Below are 21,412 nucleotides of genomic sequence, written 5' to 3'. Positions count from 1 at the left end.
ACAACAGGCCCCTCCCAGTTCCGATCGCTCTTCATGACGACGCCTTTGCTGCGGCTGCCTGTTGCGCACGTATCAGCTGTAGCTCTCTGGGATACCAGCGTTCTCCAACGTCGGGGTGACTCTTGATCCTGTTCATCAACGTCGCCTCGCCGAGGTGCCCCCATCTGCCCTTGACAAACGTAAACTCGACGTCGTCCTTGCGCTGCTTGCGTGCCTGGTCCCTGAGCTGTAATACTTCTCCAGGCACGTCCATGGCCTCGAATTGCGCGTCGTAGCTTACGCCCTGGAAGAAGGGGACCGAGTAGCGCGCGCCTTCGCCTCTGCGCGGACTGAGGACGCGGTGTGTGGTTGACGCGCAGACACCGTCTGTCAGAGCCTCCATTCCTTGGCCGATTGCCACGACAAGGGTGCCTGGGATCGGCTTGCAGTCTATCCATTCACCCTTTGCATTTTGTGCTTGCAGCCCGAGTTGATCGGAAGCCTGCAACAGGTAGCTGGTCAACATGCTATCTTTGTGCGGGCCTACGCCCTGGCGCTTGATCTCCCACTTCTTGCGGTCCATCTCGCTCGCCCCAGCTGGCAGATCCGGTACATCGACCTCGGGGTATTTGACTATCTTGAGCTTGTGCTGCTGGTCGCGATCGAAGAACTTGTCAAATGCGGTAGAGGGAAGGCCAATAGCCTCTGCTATCAACGACGTGAAGAGCGTAGAGATGTGCGACATGCGACGTATGTAGTCCTCATACACTGGGCGGAAAGACGGTAGATGCTCGGGCGAAGGCCATTGGTTTGGTGCGAGAAGATTGTGGTACAGCGGTGTGTCGGGTCCTGGTACGGGATGGGGAGTCGAAAGATCGAGTTGTTCTCTGTGATCTGGATTGAAGGCCGTGGTTTCGTTGTCAAGCTACGAGTGGAGTGTTGTCAGCATGCATTACGACGAGTCGGAACAAAAAAGAAAAGTGTTTTTGAGCAAGAGGAGGAACAAGTAATGGCAGGAGTGAGCGAGCGCAAGTTAACGGCCTTCGAGTGCATAATGTTGGCGTCGTGTATTTGGGATATACCCGGGTGATTTTGGTTTTTTTGCAACTGGCGTTATGTCTGAGGGCGTTGGACTTTTATTGTACATACGCGTTATGGGATCACGGCCGGTTTGTATTCGTCGCCTTTCTGTTGCTTCGGTTCTTGTATCATAGTTTCATAGATCGATTTCCTTTTACACCCTGCATAGCGTAGCATAGCGATAGCTTCTAACAAGACCATTGTCATAACTGCACAACCATCGTCCAGGACCTGAAAATATGAACGGATATGAACTAATGACAAACTCACCCTACTCCATCCCAGGAAGCTCTTCTCGTTTTTCATTTCAATCCGCTCCTTTTCTTCTATCGGCAGTTGCTCAAAGAACAGCCCGCACTCCTTGATCACATCTTGAATCAACTGCTCGGGCAACCCTGTTTCGCTCAGGTACAAGAAGCCGACGTTCAACAAAGCAGAGCGCAAGTCTTGTAGAAACTGTGGTTTCGTGGCGGGGTCCAGGGCCGCACTGAGCGGGAGGATGGGTAGAGTCGTGAAGGTCTGTGGCACCTCTGCCATGTTTGTGGTGTATGTGAAAGACGAGACGAAGCGATAGTACGTGTCGCCGGTATGCGACAGTGCCTTTGATGCAGTGGAGTGCAGCGTTGATGTTGTTATTGTTGTCCTTCGTGGGTGTAGATCGCGGCCCTGTTCCGTTGTCGCTCCTGCCTTGTGGTCCGTCGAGCTACCCCGCCTCACACCATACAGCGGGGCAATTACACCAACAGCCCCCGTCCTTCTGGCTGGCCGCAGGAACTGGTTCCCTGTAACGGCAAAACTCCTCGCTTCACTTCTTGCCGTTTTGTTTGGCAGAGCAGATTGTAGAGATGCCTACTTTCTAATAACGAGCCATCCATTTGAACGCCAGACCAACAGCTGTGAGCTTCAAGCCGCCGATGACAAGAATGCTGAGGGCTTCGAAGATCATGATTGTGAGGTGAAGTGGGCGTTCGTCTCGAAGAGGAATGTGTGTGGAGGAACCGTTGTGATTGGTAAAGAGCAGGTATTATTGTTTCTTCAAGGTAACTCGATATGGAGAGAGGAAAAGGAAACAACACGCTGTTTGCTTCTCTTTATACAGCCCAACACCCACTTCCCGAACAACGGCGCGTCCTGTCCGTCCGCCTCACACACGAAGCTGAAATAAGAAACCTGAACCCGTTTGTTTTCGCAGCCGTCCGTTGGGCAGCGGGATGACCTGCGTGCTGGCTTGCTTGCTGGACGAGTAGCTCGCTTCCGCTCCACTCGATCGGCCTTCCCCAGTTATCACCAACGATCGAGGCATCGCATCGCAGCCCGCCGTGGAGAAACATCTCCACAGAGACCCTTTCGGCGCAACGGTCGGCGCTGTTCTACTGCCAATTACCTTGCACGTGCGCACTCATCCATCATCATCTGCAACCCTCGGCATCACGAGATGGTATCTGCGGAACAAAATCATCGCATGCAGCGCTTGTCGAGTTTCATTTACACGTACGATGCTTGCGCGACGGTTCGATCGTGGACTGCAATCGTTGGGCAGGACAGCATATGTATGCGTGACGTACGTCGCACGTCGCACGCGCGATGCGGCGATATGCACGATCAGCGGTGGAAAAATGAGGCTGGTATGCAGGTGTAGCAAAGGCGGTTAGAGGGTGTACGACGACGACAGCGACTACGGGTCATATCGCGTGAACGATAACTGTCGGATGTAGGGCCGGATGGAAGCTGCGATTGTGCTTTTCTCAGTAGTCCTGTCGACTGCGCATACGTGTAGTTCATATCGGTGTTCTTGAGGTAGGCAATACAGCAAAGTGGGTTGCCGCGGCTGCTGTTCATCGGTCTGCAAGGGCAAGCAGCCTCAACGAACAAGTTTGAGGTTGCAAAAAGTCTAGGATGACGGATACGAGCTACAGGAAAACTAATATTCTGTAAGACGCCTTCATACGAAGAAGAAAGAAAAACAACGTTGTGCCTATCAGCCGCCTGCCAGCTCTATACTTCTTTCTGCTTTTGTCCTTGAGCTACCTAGCCGGCCTGCACCTTCCGCAACTACGAAACAGCAATTACTAGCTCAATTCACTTATTCCATCTTCCCCTGCCCGCCACATACGCCATACGCAACCATCAGGATGCACTCAGAAAAAAGGAAGCAAGTCAAGAGAAAACGAAACAGTCGCAGCACAGCATACGTCACCCAGCCGTTGCAATCTCGACAATCGGTCAGCCATCCCACTCTCACGTCCATCCTAACCCCCATACGCCCATAACCCCGAACCGCCGCCAAGACCACGCGCATTACCGTCACCTCGCCTACACCATCTAGAACACCTGTGTCACAGATCATCCAACGGCATTGTATCGGAGAATTGGCATCTCGAACGACACAAACACCCTGACGACCCTGACTGGGCATTATGCAAGTCAGCAAAGTAGGTTGCAGAGTTGAGTCAAGGTAAGCTGGTCAAGGGGAGCACGGACTATATATAACTTGAAACATAACACTGCAGGTGTTGACGGGCACATACGAGTCGTATTGCGTTCCTCGCCGGCTTCGGTGGCGGAACATTGTGTGGCATACCGAGCGTGTCATATAGACAACGGCCAGTTTCTCGTGCAGACTATCGACTCGGCGAGTGCTGCATAATGTGATACTCGCGCTGTGGCCGCCTGGAACAGTCGACGGCGAGCATTCCGTCGCATACCTACCGTGTTGATCAAGTCTGATATCAAACTACCAAGTAATATGTCTATCATGCCAGATGCGATCACATCTAGCCCACCAGAATCTAACCGACATGATCGCTACGCCCCGTCTATCAGCCCGTGTACCTAACCTATACCCTCAAGCCCATCGCTCCGGCATATTCCGATCACATATACATCCTCTACAGCACACATCCTATAGCATTAACAGCCCAAACCTTGACACATGCCAACTCCTAGAATCAATAGCCTAGATGATCGTACATACCGCGGTCTAACGGGATCATCCGCCCATACTCGCTATTCCCAGACCTTATCGTCGCGCCTTCTCCCCCACTTACCAATAATACCTACTCTCCTTTAGCATAGCAGACAAGAGTTACAGTACTCGCCCCGGCCCCCGTCGTCACCGTCATGCTCACCTTTTCGCCGGCCGGGGAAGGGGAGGGACGGCATTACCAAACCTAGACTTGTTGGGCGGGCGGCTTGACAAACGACCGCATATTTGCTTACACCCTCTTCCCAGAAAGCTTCTTGATCCTACGTTCGGGCTCTGGGTGTCAGGTTTCCCGAGAAATCCGGAGCATAGTCGTTCCGCGGAGTTCGGAGAAGTCGGTACGATTAACGTTTGTAAAGGGGAGCACTTTAACATTATCGACATAGCGAGATTGCTGTCTTGGATGTAGTTGTTGAGGAGGCGTTGTACAAGTGCTGCTTTGCCGTCTTTGGGGATTGATAATGGTGATTAGTCTGTTTTTGCGCGCAGACGGATGTGTTTGTTCGCGTTGGTTGGCAGCCGAGGTTGCCGCTGATGTAACATTGTAATTTCACACTCGAGCAACTCGGAGAGATTTTCGGCTCGTGACAAACAGTGGGGCGAGTCGTGAGCAGTGAGGCGAAATGGAAGGAAGAGAAGACGCGGGAAGGAGAGGACATAGTATTGCGAACAATCGGCCATTGGATGTGTATATCGCTAGAAACTGTCGACAGCGTTCGACGAACTAGGAAAGAAAAGTACCACAGCATGCTCTCCACCCGCGATGCCAATCGCCCTATATCGTAATGTCATACCTCATACCATCATAAGCCCATGACTTCACTCTACCTCTTTTCCTGTGGATAGTATGCTGGCTGTCCCTCAAGGCTCTCGCCTACGCCTGTCCGATAGCTAGGCGGCGGGCCCCCAAAGCTCACTTGACCACCAGGCGCTGCACTAGAACTCTGATTAGGGGGAGCGTTATTGTTCGACACGCCCAGGTTCAAGTCGCCTGGCGTGACAGTGCCGCCGTCGCCACCACCAACAAGCACAGTCTGCTCATTGCCCTTCTTGTCCTTGACCTTGCCGACAACCATGCCCTTGGCCACAGACTTGATGATCGCTCTCCTGCTTACGCCGGTAACGTCAATATAGACCAGACCGACATTCTTGACGCCGCCAGCGAGGTTAGTCGTGATCTGTCCTGCTTCGGCGCCGTACTTGTGGCCGACTGCCGCAGAGGCGGCTGCACCACCGCTTGTCAAGAGTTGCCTGCCAGAGTGCGAGATACCGTCTGCGACCGTGGAGAAGGCGATCAAGCTCTTGTTCAGCAGTCCGGGCTTGTAGTTTGCGTTGGGCGTGCCATCTGGGTTCACGCTCTTGGCGTTTGTCTTCTTGTGGCCTGCCATTCCCGCCGCGGCGTTCTGAGCGTACTTTGTGAGTTGGCCTACGGTCTTGGCCGAGTAGCCAGCGACACCGGTCGTGAGGGTGTTGATCTTGCGGACGCGCTCGTGGGTGGCGGGCTTGAAGACCATGGGCTTCTCGTTGGGCCTCGTCTTGTTGATGAAGTTCTCCGCGCCCGACACCATCATGTTGCTGATGTAGCTGGAACCGGTGACGACGAGGCGAGACGCGGCGGCCGCGTTCTGTACGAGGCCGGAGTCCTTGTAGGCAGGATGGCGGGCCATTTCGAGGTAGTCTTCTTCGAGCGGGCGGATGTCGATGCGCTTGCCGTCTGGGGAGACGACGATTTCCACGGGATCTTTACCTGTGTTAGCATGAGTGACATGTGTACGCGCAAAAAGGGTTTGAACAACATACTCTTGGAACCCTGCTTCAAAGCTGGGTCGGCATGGATCATGGCACCCTCGGCCAGCTCACCGACGACGCTGCCATTCTCCTCGTCGACCAGGACGACCTCGCCGTTGTTGCCAGTGCCCACGTAGCCCTCGCCTGGCCGGTAGTCCTGGGGGTTGTATGCCTTGACGTCACCCTTGCCCTTCTCGTGCTGGGGAGCTTGCGCACGCTCGAGGAAGGCGGTGCACTGCGCCAAGATGGTCTCAAAGGTGTCGACGTCCTCCTGCGTGACCGATGTCGAGCCCTGGCCGATGGGCGGGAACTCAATGCGTGTAAAGGCGCCGCTCTCTGGGCCCAAGTCCCATCGCGGTATCAGGTAGCTGCGCGGCGGCTGGTGGTAGATTTGTGTTGTCGCGGGGAGGGGGAGGTCGAGCTCAGGAGGGAGGTTCAGGTGGAGATAGAAGTCTTCTTCGGGCGCTTCGTTCTGGCCGCGCGTGTTGCTGAGATCTGCAAAAGGCGAGTTGGTCGGGACCATCAGCAGCGAGAGCGTCTGCGGCCCAGACGGTGTGAGGGGGCTCTCTTCGCCCTGCTGGATGTGGTAGGCCTTGATGCCCCCGACCGTGTAGAGCAATCGAGGATCTCCATGTCCGCTCATGCTTGCGATGTGTGTCTCGCGGGGTATCTAGGTGGGTTGGTAGGTAGAGAGGAAGACAGAGGAGCAATTAGGCGTCTCTCGGGGGGTATGAGCAGGAGGGGTATCTTCTATTTTGGTGTGCGAGTGCAGGAGCAGCGACCTTTTTATGGAATGCAAGCGACAGGGCGTCGACTGGCCATCTGCAACCTGCTCGACTTTCGGCGCTTGCAAGTTACGTCAGGATGCCTGTCGCATAGCCACTGGGAGCTCCAGAGCATGGCGAATCATGGACCGTGTGGCTGTGCCACCGCGCCACCCAACACAACTCCACGTCGCGCGTGTGAAGATACGTACGGTCTTTTCTCCGCTTCTGTGCCGCTCGCATACCACTTTTGCCCCTTCACATGCTAGACACTCGAGATATACGAGCGAGTCTGGTCTCGTGCTGAAGATCTGGTGCTTGAACGCGCCTCCGAACGCGTCATCCGAAGTCTTGTCGCGGGTTTGGCACTTTTTGATAACCCCACGAAATTCATCGTGAACTGTTTGGTGGAGCTAATGCTCTTTCTGAAATGACGGCGTCAGCAGCTTTCGTCATCTAGCTATTGCGGGTAGTTTCGGCAACGAGCTCAACTCTGTCGTTGCTGGATTGAAACAAGACTCTGCCAAGAAGACACGATAGTCAGGTCAGTTGTATGGTCAGCTTTTGATACTCGTTATGACGGTAGCGCAATGATTGAATGATATTCATAATTGTTTGTAGGGTGATTTACATTTCTCAATACAGGGCAACGCAAATGGATCAGACATGCACTCGAGCAAGAGATGGACCACATAGCCGAAAAAGCATCCATTATCAACAACTGAAAAAATACTCGGGCTCTCCCCAGTATTACTCGCCTTAACTGGTAGCGCCGAAGAATCCCGACGGTACAGTATGCTGGCTTAACTTCCCATATATGCTACACCGAACTGACATCCAATGTGCAAAGGGCCTACGGCAAGTACCGGGCAAAGCACCGGCACTGCTCTATTTCCATCCCGAAACTCCGATCAAGCGACCGAATGTTTCCTGTCCACGACGGTACGTACCGAGCGCATACCCGGAACGCTAGTCGTCGATGTCTCCCACATCTAGTCGTCTCCCGATGCCGCTTCTCCACCATGCCCACCGAGCTGGCTAGGACTGCCGAACCTCGACTCCGTTGTGCCGATCGTACCGAGACTCCGCGAACTATGTCCTGCAGGCGCGGACAGAGATCGGGATCTCTGTACCCGCCTTGTGCCCTGAGCAGTCCGTATAGCTCCTGGCAATCCTTGCCCCCGAAGATCTGTCCTTGATGCAGACACCGAAAGCGACTCCACATCCTGACCAACCAAGGTATCACCCGATGTATGGCCTTCCTGTCCCTTTGCCTGTACAGGTCCACTGAGTGGCAGTGGCGAATCGAGCAATTCTCGGGTATCCAGAAGGTCCTTTCTCGAAACCCTCTCCGCTCGCCCAGGGTCCGAGGAGATATCCTGGGAGCCCTGTCGTTTCTCTGCATTCTACACAGTGTTAGTACATGCAAGACCGTTTAGGAGCTTGGCTTACCTCGCAATTGCTCAGACTGCTGCTGGTCTGAGGCGTCAACATGTCAGACCTAGCGTTGCTTTGTGTTGGCGGAGCACTCTCGCGAGTTCGTGCGATGCGGGCGAGAAATGCGTCCGTCTCGTCTGTAACGCTGCGCCCACTGGCCAATTCCTTCTTCCATCCAATCACCTTTCTGACCAACTCGCGGTCTTCATCTGCGCATATCTTCTCCATTACTTCATCGGCAGGCGGCTCCACGTACCGCCGCTCTCGCATCAACCTGAGGTCTTCCTCCAACTGGGAGCACTGCAATCTGGCTTCCAACATCGCTCTGACATGCCCTCTCGGATGATTTGGGGGACGCCCAGTACGGTCTGTCATGGTTGTGGTGTGACGTGTTGAAGAAGGTGAGTGCTGGAATCTCACTGATCAGGCTTGAGACGCTAGCACTCCCAGCACTCAAACAGGAAGTCGCGACCCAAGCACGGCGAGCACGGTCGGAAATCAGTTTTCAGCAGCGCGTATATGCATCTAATCACCAGGATTCAAGTTACGAGATAGTCTAACATTACGGTTCTACAGATCACGACACATGCTTCAGTCCAATATGATGGCAGGATCCGAGTGAATGTCAGCTTCATCACAAGGTACCGGAGGTCGGATTGGAAATGGAGTTGGAAAAGCGTGTCTCGTTTCTCTCTTTGTCTTTGCGTGTCTCTCTCGGTTATGTTGCAGGGTCTCGCTATCAACACCGTTGCGATACCGAAAAAGCGATGGTATCCCAACTTGGAAGAGAAGTGGGGAACGACGCCAGGCGACCGGGACATTATGCATATTGAGTATCCCAAAGCGTTATTGCAAGGCGTGGACTGGGGAAATATGGTCGGTGTCGGTCAATCTAACATCGGAGGGGAAGGCTACCCTCCCTGGGACTGGGCGCTTGGTACGTCTGCTTCTCTCACCTTCGTCGGCTTAACGCATATGGTGTCAACGGTCAGGGAGAATCAGAAAGGTTGGCGGCATGTGTACGACTACCGTTTGGACAGAGATCCATGGAAGCGCTGGACTGTACTCAATACCGATTTTAGTCGTTCTGATGGATCAGCCGAGACGATATCAGCGGACGATGGGCAGATAACGAGTGTCTACGATTGGCTCAAGAAGACGGGCCATCAGCCAACGTCTTCGTCCGTTGGCTGGACCGGTAACTTGACGCTAGTGCTACCAGTGCTCAATACAGTCTGTACGCCAATAGTCTCCTCGAGCCCGGAGGGGTCAATCGATATTCAGCCGCCAGCCGCCAGCGAGTCGTCTGAACCAGTAGTCAACATCGATCTTGGACCAGTCTCTCCTTTAGGATTTACTGGTGCCGTATGCTCCAGCGTGTTTCGACAAGGGAAGTACCCAGTCAATGTGTGGATTGTTGATAATGAACTTCCCGATCTGAGCTTCAACTGGTATGGTGCTGAATGGCATCAGAATATCGTATACGAGCCAACGACTGCAGGCGACTTCAACGTTGCTAGTGGATTAGGAGTCCAGGCGCGCGATGTCATGCCGAGACTTGCGCCTTTAGTTACTTCGACAGGGCTGCTACCCCAATTCCTGCTCATGAGCCGCAATATGCAGACGGCTGATCCCTTGGTCCATTCCGATGCTATGGGCCTGTCGATCGTTTTTGGTGTGCTGTTGCAGAACATCCTCAGCACGAGCAATAAGTACTGGTCTCCTCTCCCGTCATCTCTGCCTGCTCGACCTGAAGAGAAGATCTCATCTTACCCTATTCAGTGGCAACTGTATAGATCTAGTCCGCGTTTGAAGTGGGAGTGGGCAGCGGTCGCCATTCTCGCGGTTGTGCTGCTCACTTTCTGCTTTGGCATGTATCAAACACTACGATACTGGATGGCGCCGGGTCCGTGGGTGCAGCTTGACGGTATGATGATGATTGCGCAGCACACTCCTCAGTTAGAGATCATTGGGGATGAGAAGGGGGCACAGAAGAGGATCTACTCGGTGGAAAAAGACGGGAGTGGAGTGTTGATACTTAGAAGTGAAGCAGGATAGGCGAGGCCTCCTGCGTAATCGTACATGGTCGTCGTCCTCATGCGAATCCTCGTTTGGTTGAGCCAAGATCCTGCTCATACTCCATACCTAAACTCGCGCACCTTTTTCTGATAGTAATAAGTCGCCAATGCACCGGTCGCACCCAATGCAATCGGCACAGGTGCGCGTCCGCCCGTCTTCATGATGCGCGGTATCGCCGAACCCATCAGCATGACACTGTTGCCAAGTGCGAGTTCAGTACCGTAGTCTTGATTCCGCTTGATGCGGTAGCCTTCGAGCGCAAAGTCAGCTGGTGTCACATGCGCATGTGATGGAGGACTGACCTGCAAAAGCATAAGAAGCACCCAATCCGAGTCCAGCGACAAGACTGGGCTTTGAGCCTGTTCGGAGAAAACCCGCAGTTCCCCCGACAGCCACTGCACCTTTCAGTCAGCTTTCGCACACGCGAATCCCGCTGCGAGACTTACACAAGCCTGCCAACGTGAAGGAAGGATGCTCGGCCATTGTTGGTTTTGACTGTTTTGATGAAGAACGATGATTGGGCGATGGTGTGCTGATGACTGAGTGGGATGATTGGGAAGCTGCGGGAGGGTAGCACGGAAGTGCCAAGCCACCATCACACGATCGATGACATAGGCAATGGCGGAGGCAGGAACGGACAATGAGACTCAAATGTATTATGTTTATTGTTGGGTATGTTGGGTATCTACTGGATGATCTAGTAATGAAAATACGCTACTCAAATCGAGAATAAGCTGCGGTTGTGATGAAAACTCCTGGTACGGCTTCTGCCATATGCCCAAAACCAAAATCAATCTGTGTCAAGGGCAGGTCTCATTAACCGCCAATTTATTGCGCCATGAAGCTCTTGCCATTTCCTATCGCCGGTCCTGCCGTAATAGCATGTTCAAGCAACCACAGAGTGGCTGATACTATACCTCGTACTGGACGACGCAAACGTTGAATACCCAGGCGGCATCTCGTCTCTGGCCCCAACACTCGCACTCCTCGCCGTCTCGGAACTCGGAGGCGCGACACTACGCGGCGCAAATGCGTCCGCAGCGGCTCGGAACGCCGTCTCTTCCACGCTCCTCGCTCTGGCATTCTCGATACCGGTGTCACTGCCTTCAGCGCAAATCTGCACGGGGACCTTGAGATGTATGCTTGAGCTGCCGTGGGCGGAGAACTGCAATGCGAGTGTGTACGTCCGTGAGATGAGGCAGGAGTGGAATGTCGGTATGAAGTTCTGCGTTGTGGGGAGGGTGATTGGAACAAGTATTTGGGCGGTGTAGAACAGGCCTTGCTTGTAGTCTTTGGACGGGGGTAGAATGCCCATTGCAAAGGCTTCCTCCGCTTCGCTCATAGTCGAGCAGTCGCTGATGCCAGAATCGCGTCGGACTAGGCTCTCTGGATTGGGATTTTGTGCCGAATCGTGCTTTTCCCATTGAGCGGAGGCAATGCAGAGACTCGATAGGGGTACATATTCGGAGTATAGTCCTTGCGATAGGTCAAAGCCGAGAGTTGATCGTGTAGGGAGATTCTGTCGAGGAGCGGAGGCATAGTACGTCAAGACTTTCATTTTCGTTGACAACGAGCCAAGCTTCGGTGGTGTGCTTGTCTCCTCTGTAGGATCGAATCGTAGAACCACCTTGGCCATGGTCGTGATTAATCGTCCCTCGGTTCGCGCGCCCGGTATGACAAGGGGTGACGGTTGTACAGTCTTCGCGGACAAGGTTCCAAGTTTTCCCTTGAACAAACCCTTCTTCACTGTCTTTTCTTGTCGCGGTCGGTACTCGTCGTTGTGATCAATGTTCAGTGGAGGCTGCTCTGCAAAAGCTGGCTTGACACGAACTTTCTTTAGCTTTTCACAGAGCAGCGCAATACCTTCTGATCCCCGGTTCTGCGCGATCCTGACTTGAATTGCATAAGTGATTTTTGACATCTCCGGTGCCAAATCATCGAGCAATGTACTGCCAAAGCCAGCAAGATCAGGATCTCCAATGCTTGGTGGAAGCGTAAGGTGCATGTCGCGGATGTGGTCCGAGGCTACACTATGTGCACAGGCCTTTGGAAGTAGTTGCGATGGGACGGTGAATGTGAACGGGAATTTGTAAGCTCTATGAGCTTCAAATATTCTTGGGGTAGGGAAATTTGATTGGTCTATTGGTTGCCTAAGAGTCAAAAACCGGTGCTTTGCCTCTGTCCGCCCAGTCATGGTGGGTGCGGTTGTCATCCTGTCGACGTACACCTGGCTGGTACCTGTGATGTGTTAGGTCATGGCCGTCAACCCCAAAACACCAGTCGTCTCTTACCGGTGAATGCAATATCGATATCCTCAAAGCGTATGTCGTGCGGCGCGGTTATGGTGACTGTGCCTTCAATAGTATCCATGGAAGAATAGCTTGTGATGAACTTGTGACCGTGGCCATCAGTCTCGTTCAAGTCGATCTCGATTGTTGGTTGGCCATAATGCGAGATGTTGCGAACCTTGTAGCCAATCTGGCTCCCAAGTGTTTGCATCCTGTCTGGCGGCGCGACCGACGATGCGCTCGATGAAGAAGGCATGTTGAAGATGTCGCGTGTCTCAAGACCAGCTTGCTGAAAGCAACAGCCAAGGGGCAGTCACACGAAAAGCGGGGTTATGGCCCTCAGACAAGACGCCTCGAATGCGGAGAGCTGGGGTAGTGCGAATGGGAAGCGATCAGGCTAATCTTGGGGGCAAGTGAAGATAAGACGTCTGGATTCCAGGGCTGTGAACGAGTGGGCCTTGAGTCGTCTTATACAGAACAATCAGGCACGCCCTTGCTTGAGTCATCTACAAGCGGCACAATGCCAGGACTGGGTAAGTGATGAGAAGGTTGCAGGCCGCACATGGATGATGCGCTGAGAGGTTTGCCGTCGGATACGCCAGCCGGGGGGAGTCACCCATCCTTCCATCACACACCACGCCCTATATGCCGATAGCGTTGTGCGCTAGACCCATGTAGGTGCGCGCATCTACATTTCTCAAAGCTGAGTACACGACGACACCAGAAGGTCTCCACCACGTCAATGGTCTCGAAGGCGCTTCAGCCAGGTTCTGGGATCTTTTCCGTCATGATGGCATTAGCTTGAAGCGCACCGATCAGCCATGGCGGTATTCTAGCGGTCAGTTGGAGCCCTCAGGCAGCCCTGCACGATCTCATGCCATAAAAGTAGACCGAGCGCGACACGTTCTGACTGCTCGCGTTGAAGGTACACGACGAGTGGATACGTTGTGTCATTGGTCTCTTTGCAAATTTTCGACGTTATGCCGTTAAATGGTAGAGTCAATAAATGTCGCGTTTCAACCTCGTCCAACCATCGGAGCACTCCGACGTTGCTTTTGCTCGCAAATTTTTCTTTCTTGCAGCAAGAGAAGATTTCTAGAAAAAGGACGACTTCGCAAATGATTCAGCATGTCCGCGCGCGAGCATGTGAGATTGCTAGCTTAGTGGCTTGGTCGGGTATGCATGTCTACATTGGCATGTAGGGCGCACGCGCAGCCCTCAGGAAGGGCGCTGGGTATTAATCAGCGCAACCAAGTCCCGCTGTCCACTCAGGGGCAGCACTTCGGCGTGCCGGTGTCGTAGGCGCCTTACTTTGCCATATTGGTAGCACGGTATAGCAGCTGAACTCCGAAGCATCGCAACTCCGAAGCATGCAACTTTCCCGTTGTATTGCGAATCTTACGGGGAAGTGATCTTCCCCCTTGGAAAGCGCAGTGCGTCTCTGTGTTGAAGGCGTTGTCTAGCGTGCTGGAAGTGTTCCGGTAAAACTTGATTTGAGAAAAGGCACTGATAACGAAATGGCGAAAGGGTGTGCAGGCACGTGAAGGCGAGGAGTAGCCAGAATGATCGAATTTCCTGATGGCTGCTGGGAGTATAATGTTGGTGTTGCGGGGTGTTGCGAACAGGGTAGGAGCTATGCAGCAACGCAGCTACCACCTGTGAACATCATTTCATCATCAGGAGCTCCACGTCCGAGTTACGCGCAGCATCTACCAGTGCAGCCTTTCATCTAAAAAGATACCAGCCGGGTCCGTTCTCGCACGCACGCGACAAACGAGAGCCTGCTCACCTTGCAGCCAGTGTGAGAGATGCACAATTAGTGTATGTGTGTGAGTGTCTCGAAGACGCGCTGCGATCGCGAAACAATACCATAGTACACCCCATCCCACCCACGGTCCGGCAATGACCTATAGACGATGAGCAACTTACAATTACCGAATCACCATCGCCACCATCGTCAAAATTAGACCATATATATGTGTCTACACCCTCCAGAATCGGTCGGTTACCTTGCAGCGTAGAATGACGACTATACCCCACAGCTTACTCACCACCTTACATCAGTATCTGCCACCTTAGAAGTGCACAGAGTGCTAGACTTCCCTCACATCATACGACAATCGTGCGCGGAAGCATACAGTCAGCATGGCTGAGATTCCCACCCCGCCAGCTTCATCCGCGGCGCCCTCTCAGCACGCGTCACCTCTTCCGCAACCACGCAAAAACCCGCTGAAGCCTGGCGGACCAAGGGAATCTGATTTGATACGATATCTCGATCATGGCGTCAACAGAATCCAGAAGCGAGTGGACAACCGCATGACGAACCGCAAGCTCAGGCCTGTGCCGGGCGAGGAGGAGGGATACAAGGCGTTTTGGGAGGTCGCGAAGGATCTGGACGGCCTAGTAGATGTTGTCTGGGTATCTGGGTCACGTATGCTACCCTCTCTCGTCCTGAAGATAAGCTTCGCTAACCGTGAGATGTGTAGCCAATCTCCAGATTCCTTACCTACTTAACTTCGCCGTCCTCATCGCCGACTTCCTCCCTCTCTTCGGGTCCTCAACGCGTTCGGCCCAAGCTACGTTCCGCCTACTATCCAAGCTCGACTATGCCTTCTCCTCCTTGCTCACTGGCCGCGACACTGCATCTGGCGAGCATCTGCCTGGCTTTGAAAATGGCCGTACAGTCACTACAACAGACAAAGTGCGCTTAAAGGGCGTTGTAGATCGGACTCGGCTTATCGTCACACGAGTCATGAGCGGGGACAGCGTAGTCGGCGACGAGGATGATATAGGCGAGGCCATGGACACCGACACGGAAGGAGAGGGGGAGACAGGTAGACGTCAAGACACCGTGACCTTTGAAGGGTTTGAAGATAATAACGAAGACGACGAAGATGACGAATGGGAAGAGCGCGGTATTACGAGTGTGTATGAGAAGACAATAGGCGAGCTAGGCGATGTTTTAGGCGGTCCACCGATCGGTATCATCACTGACGATTGGGGCGTCAACGGCACTGAACAGCAAAGAAGTGGTGGTGGCTTCGTTGAGTCGGGGGGCGAGGTTGAACTGTGAGCCCCTGTGAGTGCCGCATTACAGGGAGACTGCCTTGGTGAATGCTGCCTCCATCCGTAGGTATCCCGTCCTGCTCTCATATCTTATCATAGAGTCTGCTCTCGGTGTTCTTGACATGTTTCTCGTCATCGGTTTGGGCGATTTGAACATCCGAAACTCTCTTTTTCTCGTCCGACATCTGGTGACAATGTAGAGTGAGGTGCGTTTTTGTAGTACGTCTCCGGCTGTGGCGGAACGTGATGTGGACGCAGGGGGGTTCTGGCTACGGCGAGAACGTGTGGAAAGAGTACTGGAGGGCGCCTACCCTAAATGGAAACCCACGATATACGTCACGCGATAACAACAGCGCCCGGTCACCACAACGACTACCACGTACCCCGCCATGATCGATACACTCTAGACGGCACCACGACACTCAATCGACTGGAAATCACCCAATTGCCAGGCGTTGTAGCTGTGCTTCTTGCGGCAGTCATGTTATAATACTTGTATATTGCTTCACATCCTCCAAATATGCCTACCTATTTCGCACGCGGCGTGTCGGTGCGACTGAGCGCGACGCCGCTCGAAGACTCAACTACACAGAAAATCATATTGAGAAAGGGCGACGCAGCCAAGCTGCAGTCTGAATCGGCTGAAAGGAGGCTCCTGAAGAGGAGGTTGCTGAGAGAGGAAGTCGTGCCTTTCCCTGGTGATGAGTACGCTTTCCAGCTCAACTGGGTCGCAAACGCGCCTTTTATGCAGACTCGGGTCAAGAACGACGTGTACGACAAGCAGGAAACAACAACGGGTACGCACCTTCTCCAGATTTCTGATAGCATCATCGCGACTGACCAAAGCTTCACAGACGGCGCCTCACTCCACAAACCGAAAGCACTTGCCCTTCACGTCAACCTCTCCGACAAGACGTACATATCCGGCCTCTACAACCAGAAAACATCCCTCAAGATCGAAGTCCTCTTCAATGGGACACTCTCCGCCTGCTTGTTCATACCTACCCACGATGTCAAGTCCGGAGCGAAGAGTAACCACCAGGTCTTCGCAGGAACCAGGATCGACTTCCTCGCCGAGCGACCTTGGGTGATCCTGCCTCCCGAAGTGGCAGCAGACGGTAATGCTAGAAATAATACTTCACTGGTTTCGGTAGAACAGCGATGGCAACACCTTTGTCACGCGCTCCAGACTGAAGCGCGAGAGCGGGGCCAAGACGAAGGGGGCAGCAAGCCTCCCACTGCCGAGTTCCTCCACGCGCTTGCGACAATACAGATGCCGAACCAAGTGCGCAACATGCAGACGCCAGGTGGAAAGACTTTCGGCATCATCGATGTAGTCGTCACTGCTGGCGAAGGTAGGAAACTCACTAGTGGTGTGGGCTATTTGAAAGCACCGAAGCGCATGGTTGACGAAAGCTACCCGTTCGTGCTCGATGCTGATGGCACTACTTTGCGGCCGCGTGCAGAGGCATCTGGTAAGAGCGAGAGCGAGGCGGATCCCCAGAATACCACCGAGCCGAGCTCAGAGGTCATTGACATGGATGCAGAGCGAGATGGCGATCCGGACTATGGTTCTCCCCCCAAGAGACAGGCTATTCAGTCAAGAGTGCGGTTGACACAGGACGTATCACCTGTTTTACCATCGGCTCTGCATCACCCGACCATGGGTCCTTTGACACCGTCGATTCCACCACCTGTCCAAGTTGAATCAAAGACTACAGTACTTCAAACACCAGATTCAAAGGGCCGAAACTTGCTGTTCTCACCGGGGTCTGCACGAGTACATGCGCAACTACAAGGCCAAGATAGAGCATACAAGCCACAAGTGGACATCATGTCGCAAGCAGGATCTGCTCTGAAAATGATGTTCTCAGATATCCCCCCGAACTTACAGACGCCTCAGATGCGTCCATCACCGTATGCCGCTCAGTTCTCGGACCCAACCCTGGGAGGAGTCGCGCCTAATGATCTCATGCGTCAGATCCCGTTCGACTACAGCGGCCAACCTCCCAGTCCACTAAACCGCTTTCCGATAGATTCCCGGGGCACAGGCGTTCCGACCGTGTCGTCTTTCGCTCCATTGGTGTCAGGACTTCCACATGGCCCCTCAAGGTCCGGTCCGTATCCGTACTCCTCGCCTGATCAACCACGTAGTGACTCTTTTAATACACACTACTTACGTCCAAACCACAACCTGCCCGGAGTATGTTTTCCTCTCGCTGGCGGATCTGAGTTCTACAAGCCAAAAATTTTACCGCAGGCTCCAGCTTTTCCTAGGCTCCAGGGATTCTCACCACCACAAGCGCCCTTTCCACCATTCGACCATCGACTTTCGCTGCCATTGCCGCCGGCAGCTCTGTACTCGGTACCTACAAAGCCAAAGCCAAAGCGAAGTCTCTCTCCACAGAAAGCTTCTTCTTTCCAACAGGCAAAGAAGGTGAAGTCTAGCATCGAGGTCAAGCGCTTGGTTGTTCACGGAAAAGAAGATTCAATCTTGGTGGACCACCAATGGGATCCTGCGCAGCATATTGGCATATCTCCCAACCACCCAGTGAAACTCAAAACTCAAGAGGCATCGGCCCAAGGCGAAAAGCAACATGCAAACCCCCTTGAGCAAGGAAGAACGTTCACGGAAAATCGCGGGACAAAGAAGGTTCCGGTCCAGAAGGGAAGTCTGACACCCACATCATCGTCGGAGCACGAGAATATAGGCCCATATATTGCTACGGTCGAGCAACAGCCGACCAGTACTTGCCATGCAGATGTCTCGACTGGCCAGCACGCTACCGATGCCAAGGAACCCATCCTGAAGAACAACCCTGAGAAGGTTGCGATGGCCAAATTGGGTAGCGACAAGGCTCTTATCGATACAGGCAATCAAGATCAGCGTGTAACAAAGAAAAGGTCTTCGCGTCGCACAACCTCTAGTACCAGCATACTCGGCGTACAGGGCCCAAAGGCAAGCCCAATCTGGTTTGAGGACCCGGAAGAGATTCTACGCGAGGCATCAGCGCGACTTCGACGATGTCGGCCTTCTGAAAATCAGGGAAATGCATCTGATGTGGTAGTACTGCCCAAGGCTGTCGTGCCAACTGTTCAAACCCCTGAAGCATGGGATACCGGTACATCATCCCCTCTTTCTAGCCTCCATACGACTCCCGAACCTGAGACGAAACCTCGTTCATACAAATGTTCGCCTCGAGCACTTATTGAATCATCTCCTGCTCCCATCCCACAGGCAGATGGCTCACCCGAACGTAAGGCGTCACCTGAACACCGACCCGGCAATTACGCTCCAGGCCCGGTGAAGCTCACTCCAATCCTCCCAAAATCCCAAGTTCCATGCGGTGATTCCTTGACATCCCAGTCTCCAGCTGCTAAGAAGCGCAAAGCTGCTCAACGTACCTTACCCAAGGAGCCACGGAGCCCCAATCGCCTGAAGACCAACGACAATCCACTGCTGAACAGGGACTGCGTAACCGCGTATGCAGAGAGCAAGGACAAGAAGAATAAACAAGGCATCTTAAGACAGGTCAAGAGCGAGAGGCTGGGAGTGTTCACAGAGAGTGATGTCGTCTTCGCAGCGAGATTCTTCGTTGAGGAGTAAATGAGATCATATAAAGGGGTAGATCACTACGGAGATCACGACAGAGAAGCATGTACGGGATCATGAAGATATGTGTAAAAAGACGTGCGAGGTCTAGAGTTGTGCTACACCCCGTGGGAATGTCAAGCTGGTATTCGCCAGAATATGTACGAAGCATGCCTCGAGTTAAAGCAGGGAAAGGCTTACAAAAAAGAGACACTACAAATGTAAGCCCTGTAGTATCACTGTGTTCATCCTCATTGTTCCTGTTGCTGCTCACCGTTGTGACGTTCCTCTCTTATCCAGGTACCTATCATTGGAAAACCTAGCATGACCAGCCTTTATTAGATAGCATGTCTCTTTCACGCGTACGCGATATCTTCTTCTCATGATGCAGCATGCCTTGAACGGTATCAACTGCTGGCTCTTCAAGCGCGTGTCCGCCCTGTCGCGCAATCACGTGTCATCTGTTTCCAGTCTAGCTCCATCGTGACGAGGTGGCTGCACGATCCAGGTGCGAGCTTGTCGCGTTTCACGCACACGAGCGTCAACACGACCACCACGTACGCATGATTCCCATCTGCCAGCCTCCTTGGACTAAGTCGATACTCGCACATCCAAGTCATCGTAGTTCAATGAGTTTCGCAGTCCCTTGCTCTAATGCAGAGAACCCGAGGAGAGACAAAGAGTGACGTTTACGCGTTATCCCAATAGGCATGCCCGGACTGGAGAACCACAGCATGACAACCATGGCTCAACATGATATGATTCAAATGAGCCAGGATAACTTCCGGCGCATGCATCGCATCTGTTATGGGATACATTACTAACTTTACAAACACCCTGACAACAGCTTAGACCTCGAATACCTTTAGGCGCAACTATTACGATGTCGCAGAAGCACCCGATCGATGTCATGCGAGAGGCGTACGCAGCGAGCCTAATACCTGCACCAAAGCGCGAGCCCGTCATTCCGCCGGCCCCGACTGCTACAGTGGCAGCGCTTACGGATCTTTGCATCATCGGTCGCGGTACATGTGGCATCATATACACGTCCCCGAGTCTTCCCACACTCGCACACAAAATCGGCCGCGACCGAGATGTCGCGACATCGTCCATTTTGCACTTGGCGAAGAGAACGATTGGGACGAATTGCAAGGCAAATATGCGAACAACCTCGATACTTCTTCCGAACCTTTCTACACCCCATCAGAGAACATCGTTCCCAGCGCATCTGGCTCCAAGTCGAGCTCAAGCCGAGAACGACGATTTCGCAAGGCATCCCGCACGTGCCTTTACGTCCTCGACTTCGACAAAGCCTCCCTGCTTTCGTTCGAACGACCCGAACACACGATACAGCAATGAGCCACAGCGGTCACTTGCGATAGAAAAGTTGGAGAGGGCTTTAATACCAATCTGCGAGCCGTTGGAGTGCATCAAGACAACTATTTTATCGCCATTGGTGATTAGATCTCCTACCGCGGCGCACACATGCGCTGTATCGGTGGTGAGATTCATATTGGGTAAGCGGGGGCCGTTGGTTCAGCGCAGGTTTGATGTGCGGACCATAAAATCCACGAGGGTGAGGACATGGCGTATGTTCGCGTAGGACTGGGGTTGATGGTTGGTGGGGGTAATGGCCCCCAACGGCCCCCAATATCGGCTCCTAACACGGACTCGCTCAGCCGCCCTTCTCCTTTTGACCCGTTCGTCTTCGTCTCGCTACCATGATCATCCAATGTCTGCCATGTCGACAGATACTACAGCTCCCAAAGTGGTACCGAACCCGATAGACGCACCAAATCCTGCTTCTTTGCGATACTCACCTCTTCCGCCAGACGGCGACAGCTTCAGACTTCTGCGTGTACTACCTAGCTTGAGGTTCAACTCTCCTCTGCAATGTGAGCTATACACTGCTTCAATCTCGGCTGAGGAAGATCAATATTTCGCTGGCTCCTACGTCTGGGGTCCGCCCGAGCCGACAAAGTCTATACTGCTGGACGGCAAGTCTTTCGAGGTGCGCGAAAACCTCTTCCGGTTTCTTGAAGCGTTCCGCAGCCGGTACCGAACGCAGGTCATATGGCTGGATGCCATATGCATCAACCAATATGACGTGCAAGAGCGGAGTCATCAGGTTCAAGAGATGAAGCGGATCTACTCTGGCACTAAATGCGTCTACTGTTGGCTCGGCCGCATCAACCGATTACCGTATACGAGCATATTCGACAAACACCGGATGAAAGATCTCGTCCATTGGCGTGATAGAGATGCACGTCGTAGTCTACGACGGAGTGAGCAATCGGAATGTTTAGTACAAAGAGAGTACTGGGGACGATTGTGGATTGTGCAAGAGTTTCTACTG

General features: G+C 53.3%; 6 protein-coding genes across 6 annotated transcripts; 2 read left to right on the top strand and 4 right to left on the bottom strand.

Annotated features, from left to right (window-relative positions):
* Positions 1–31: 31 nt before the first annotated feature.
* Positions 32–1,596, bottom strand: ACET3X_007117 (uncharacterized protein; the record flags this gene model as incomplete). Its single annotated transcript, XM_069453322.1, has 2 exons — positions 32–904; positions 1,330–1,596. The coding sequence occupies 2 exons, from the start codon at positions 1,594–1,596 to the stop codon at positions 32–34; spliced, it is 1,140 nt and encodes a 379-aa protein (XP_069305885.1).
* Positions 1,597–4,866: 3,270 nt separating this feature from the next.
* ACET3X_007116 (uncharacterized protein) lies at positions 4,867–6,473 on the bottom strand (the record flags this gene model as incomplete). Its single annotated transcript, XM_069453321.1, has 2 exons — positions 4,867–5,783; positions 5,843–6,473. The coding sequence occupies 2 exons, from the start codon at positions 6,471–6,473 to the stop codon at positions 4,867–4,869; spliced, it is 1,548 nt and encodes a 515-aa protein (XP_069305884.1).
* Positions 6,474–10,163: 3,690 nt separating this feature from the next.
* On the bottom strand, positions 10,164–10,593 carry ACET3X_007115 (uncharacterized protein; the record flags this gene model as incomplete). Its single annotated transcript, XM_069453320.1, has 3 exons — positions 10,164–10,360; positions 10,413–10,505; positions 10,557–10,593. The coding sequence occupies 3 exons, from the start codon at positions 10,591–10,593 to the stop codon at positions 10,164–10,166; spliced, it is 327 nt and encodes a 108-aa protein (XP_069305883.1).
* Positions 10,594–10,938: 345 nt separating this feature from the next.
* On the bottom strand, positions 10,939–12,654 carry ACET3X_007114 (uncharacterized protein; the record flags this gene model as incomplete). The annotated part of the gene is made up of 3 exons (XM_069453318.1): positions 10,939–10,979; positions 11,035–12,348; positions 12,402–12,654. The coding sequence occupies 3 exons, from the start codon at positions 12,652–12,654 to the stop codon at positions 10,939–10,941; spliced, it is 1,608 nt and encodes a 535-aa protein (XP_069305882.1).
* Positions 12,655–14,543: 1,889 nt separating this feature from the next.
* On the top strand, positions 14,544–15,471 carry ACET3X_007113 (uncharacterized protein; the record flags this gene model as incomplete). The annotated part of the gene is made up of 2 exons (XM_069453317.1): positions 14,544–14,829; positions 14,885–15,471. The coding sequence occupies 2 exons, from the start codon at positions 14,544–14,546 to the stop codon at positions 15,469–15,471; spliced, it is 873 nt and encodes a 290-aa protein (XP_069305881.1).
* Positions 15,472–15,984: 513 nt separating this feature from the next.
* On the top strand, positions 15,985–19,071 carry ACET3X_007112 (uncharacterized protein; the record flags this gene model as incomplete). The annotated part of the gene is made up of 1 exon (XM_069453316.1): positions 15,985–19,071. The coding sequence occupies one exon, from the start codon at positions 15,985–15,987 to the stop codon at positions 19,069–19,071; it is 3,087 nt and encodes a 1,028-aa protein (XP_069305880.1).
* Positions 19,072–21,412: the final 2,341 nt, after the last annotated feature.

This window comes from Alternaria dauci, chromosome 6, assembly GCF_042100115.1.
Source record: "Alternaria dauci strain A2016 chromosome 6, whole genome shotgun sequence".
NCBI classification, from domain to species: Eukaryota; Fungi; Ascomycota; class Dothideomycetes; order Pleosporales; family Pleosporaceae; genus Alternaria; species Alternaria dauci.
Note: the sequence above shows the minus strand (reverse complement) of the source record. Positions and strands in the feature narration are given on the sequence as shown.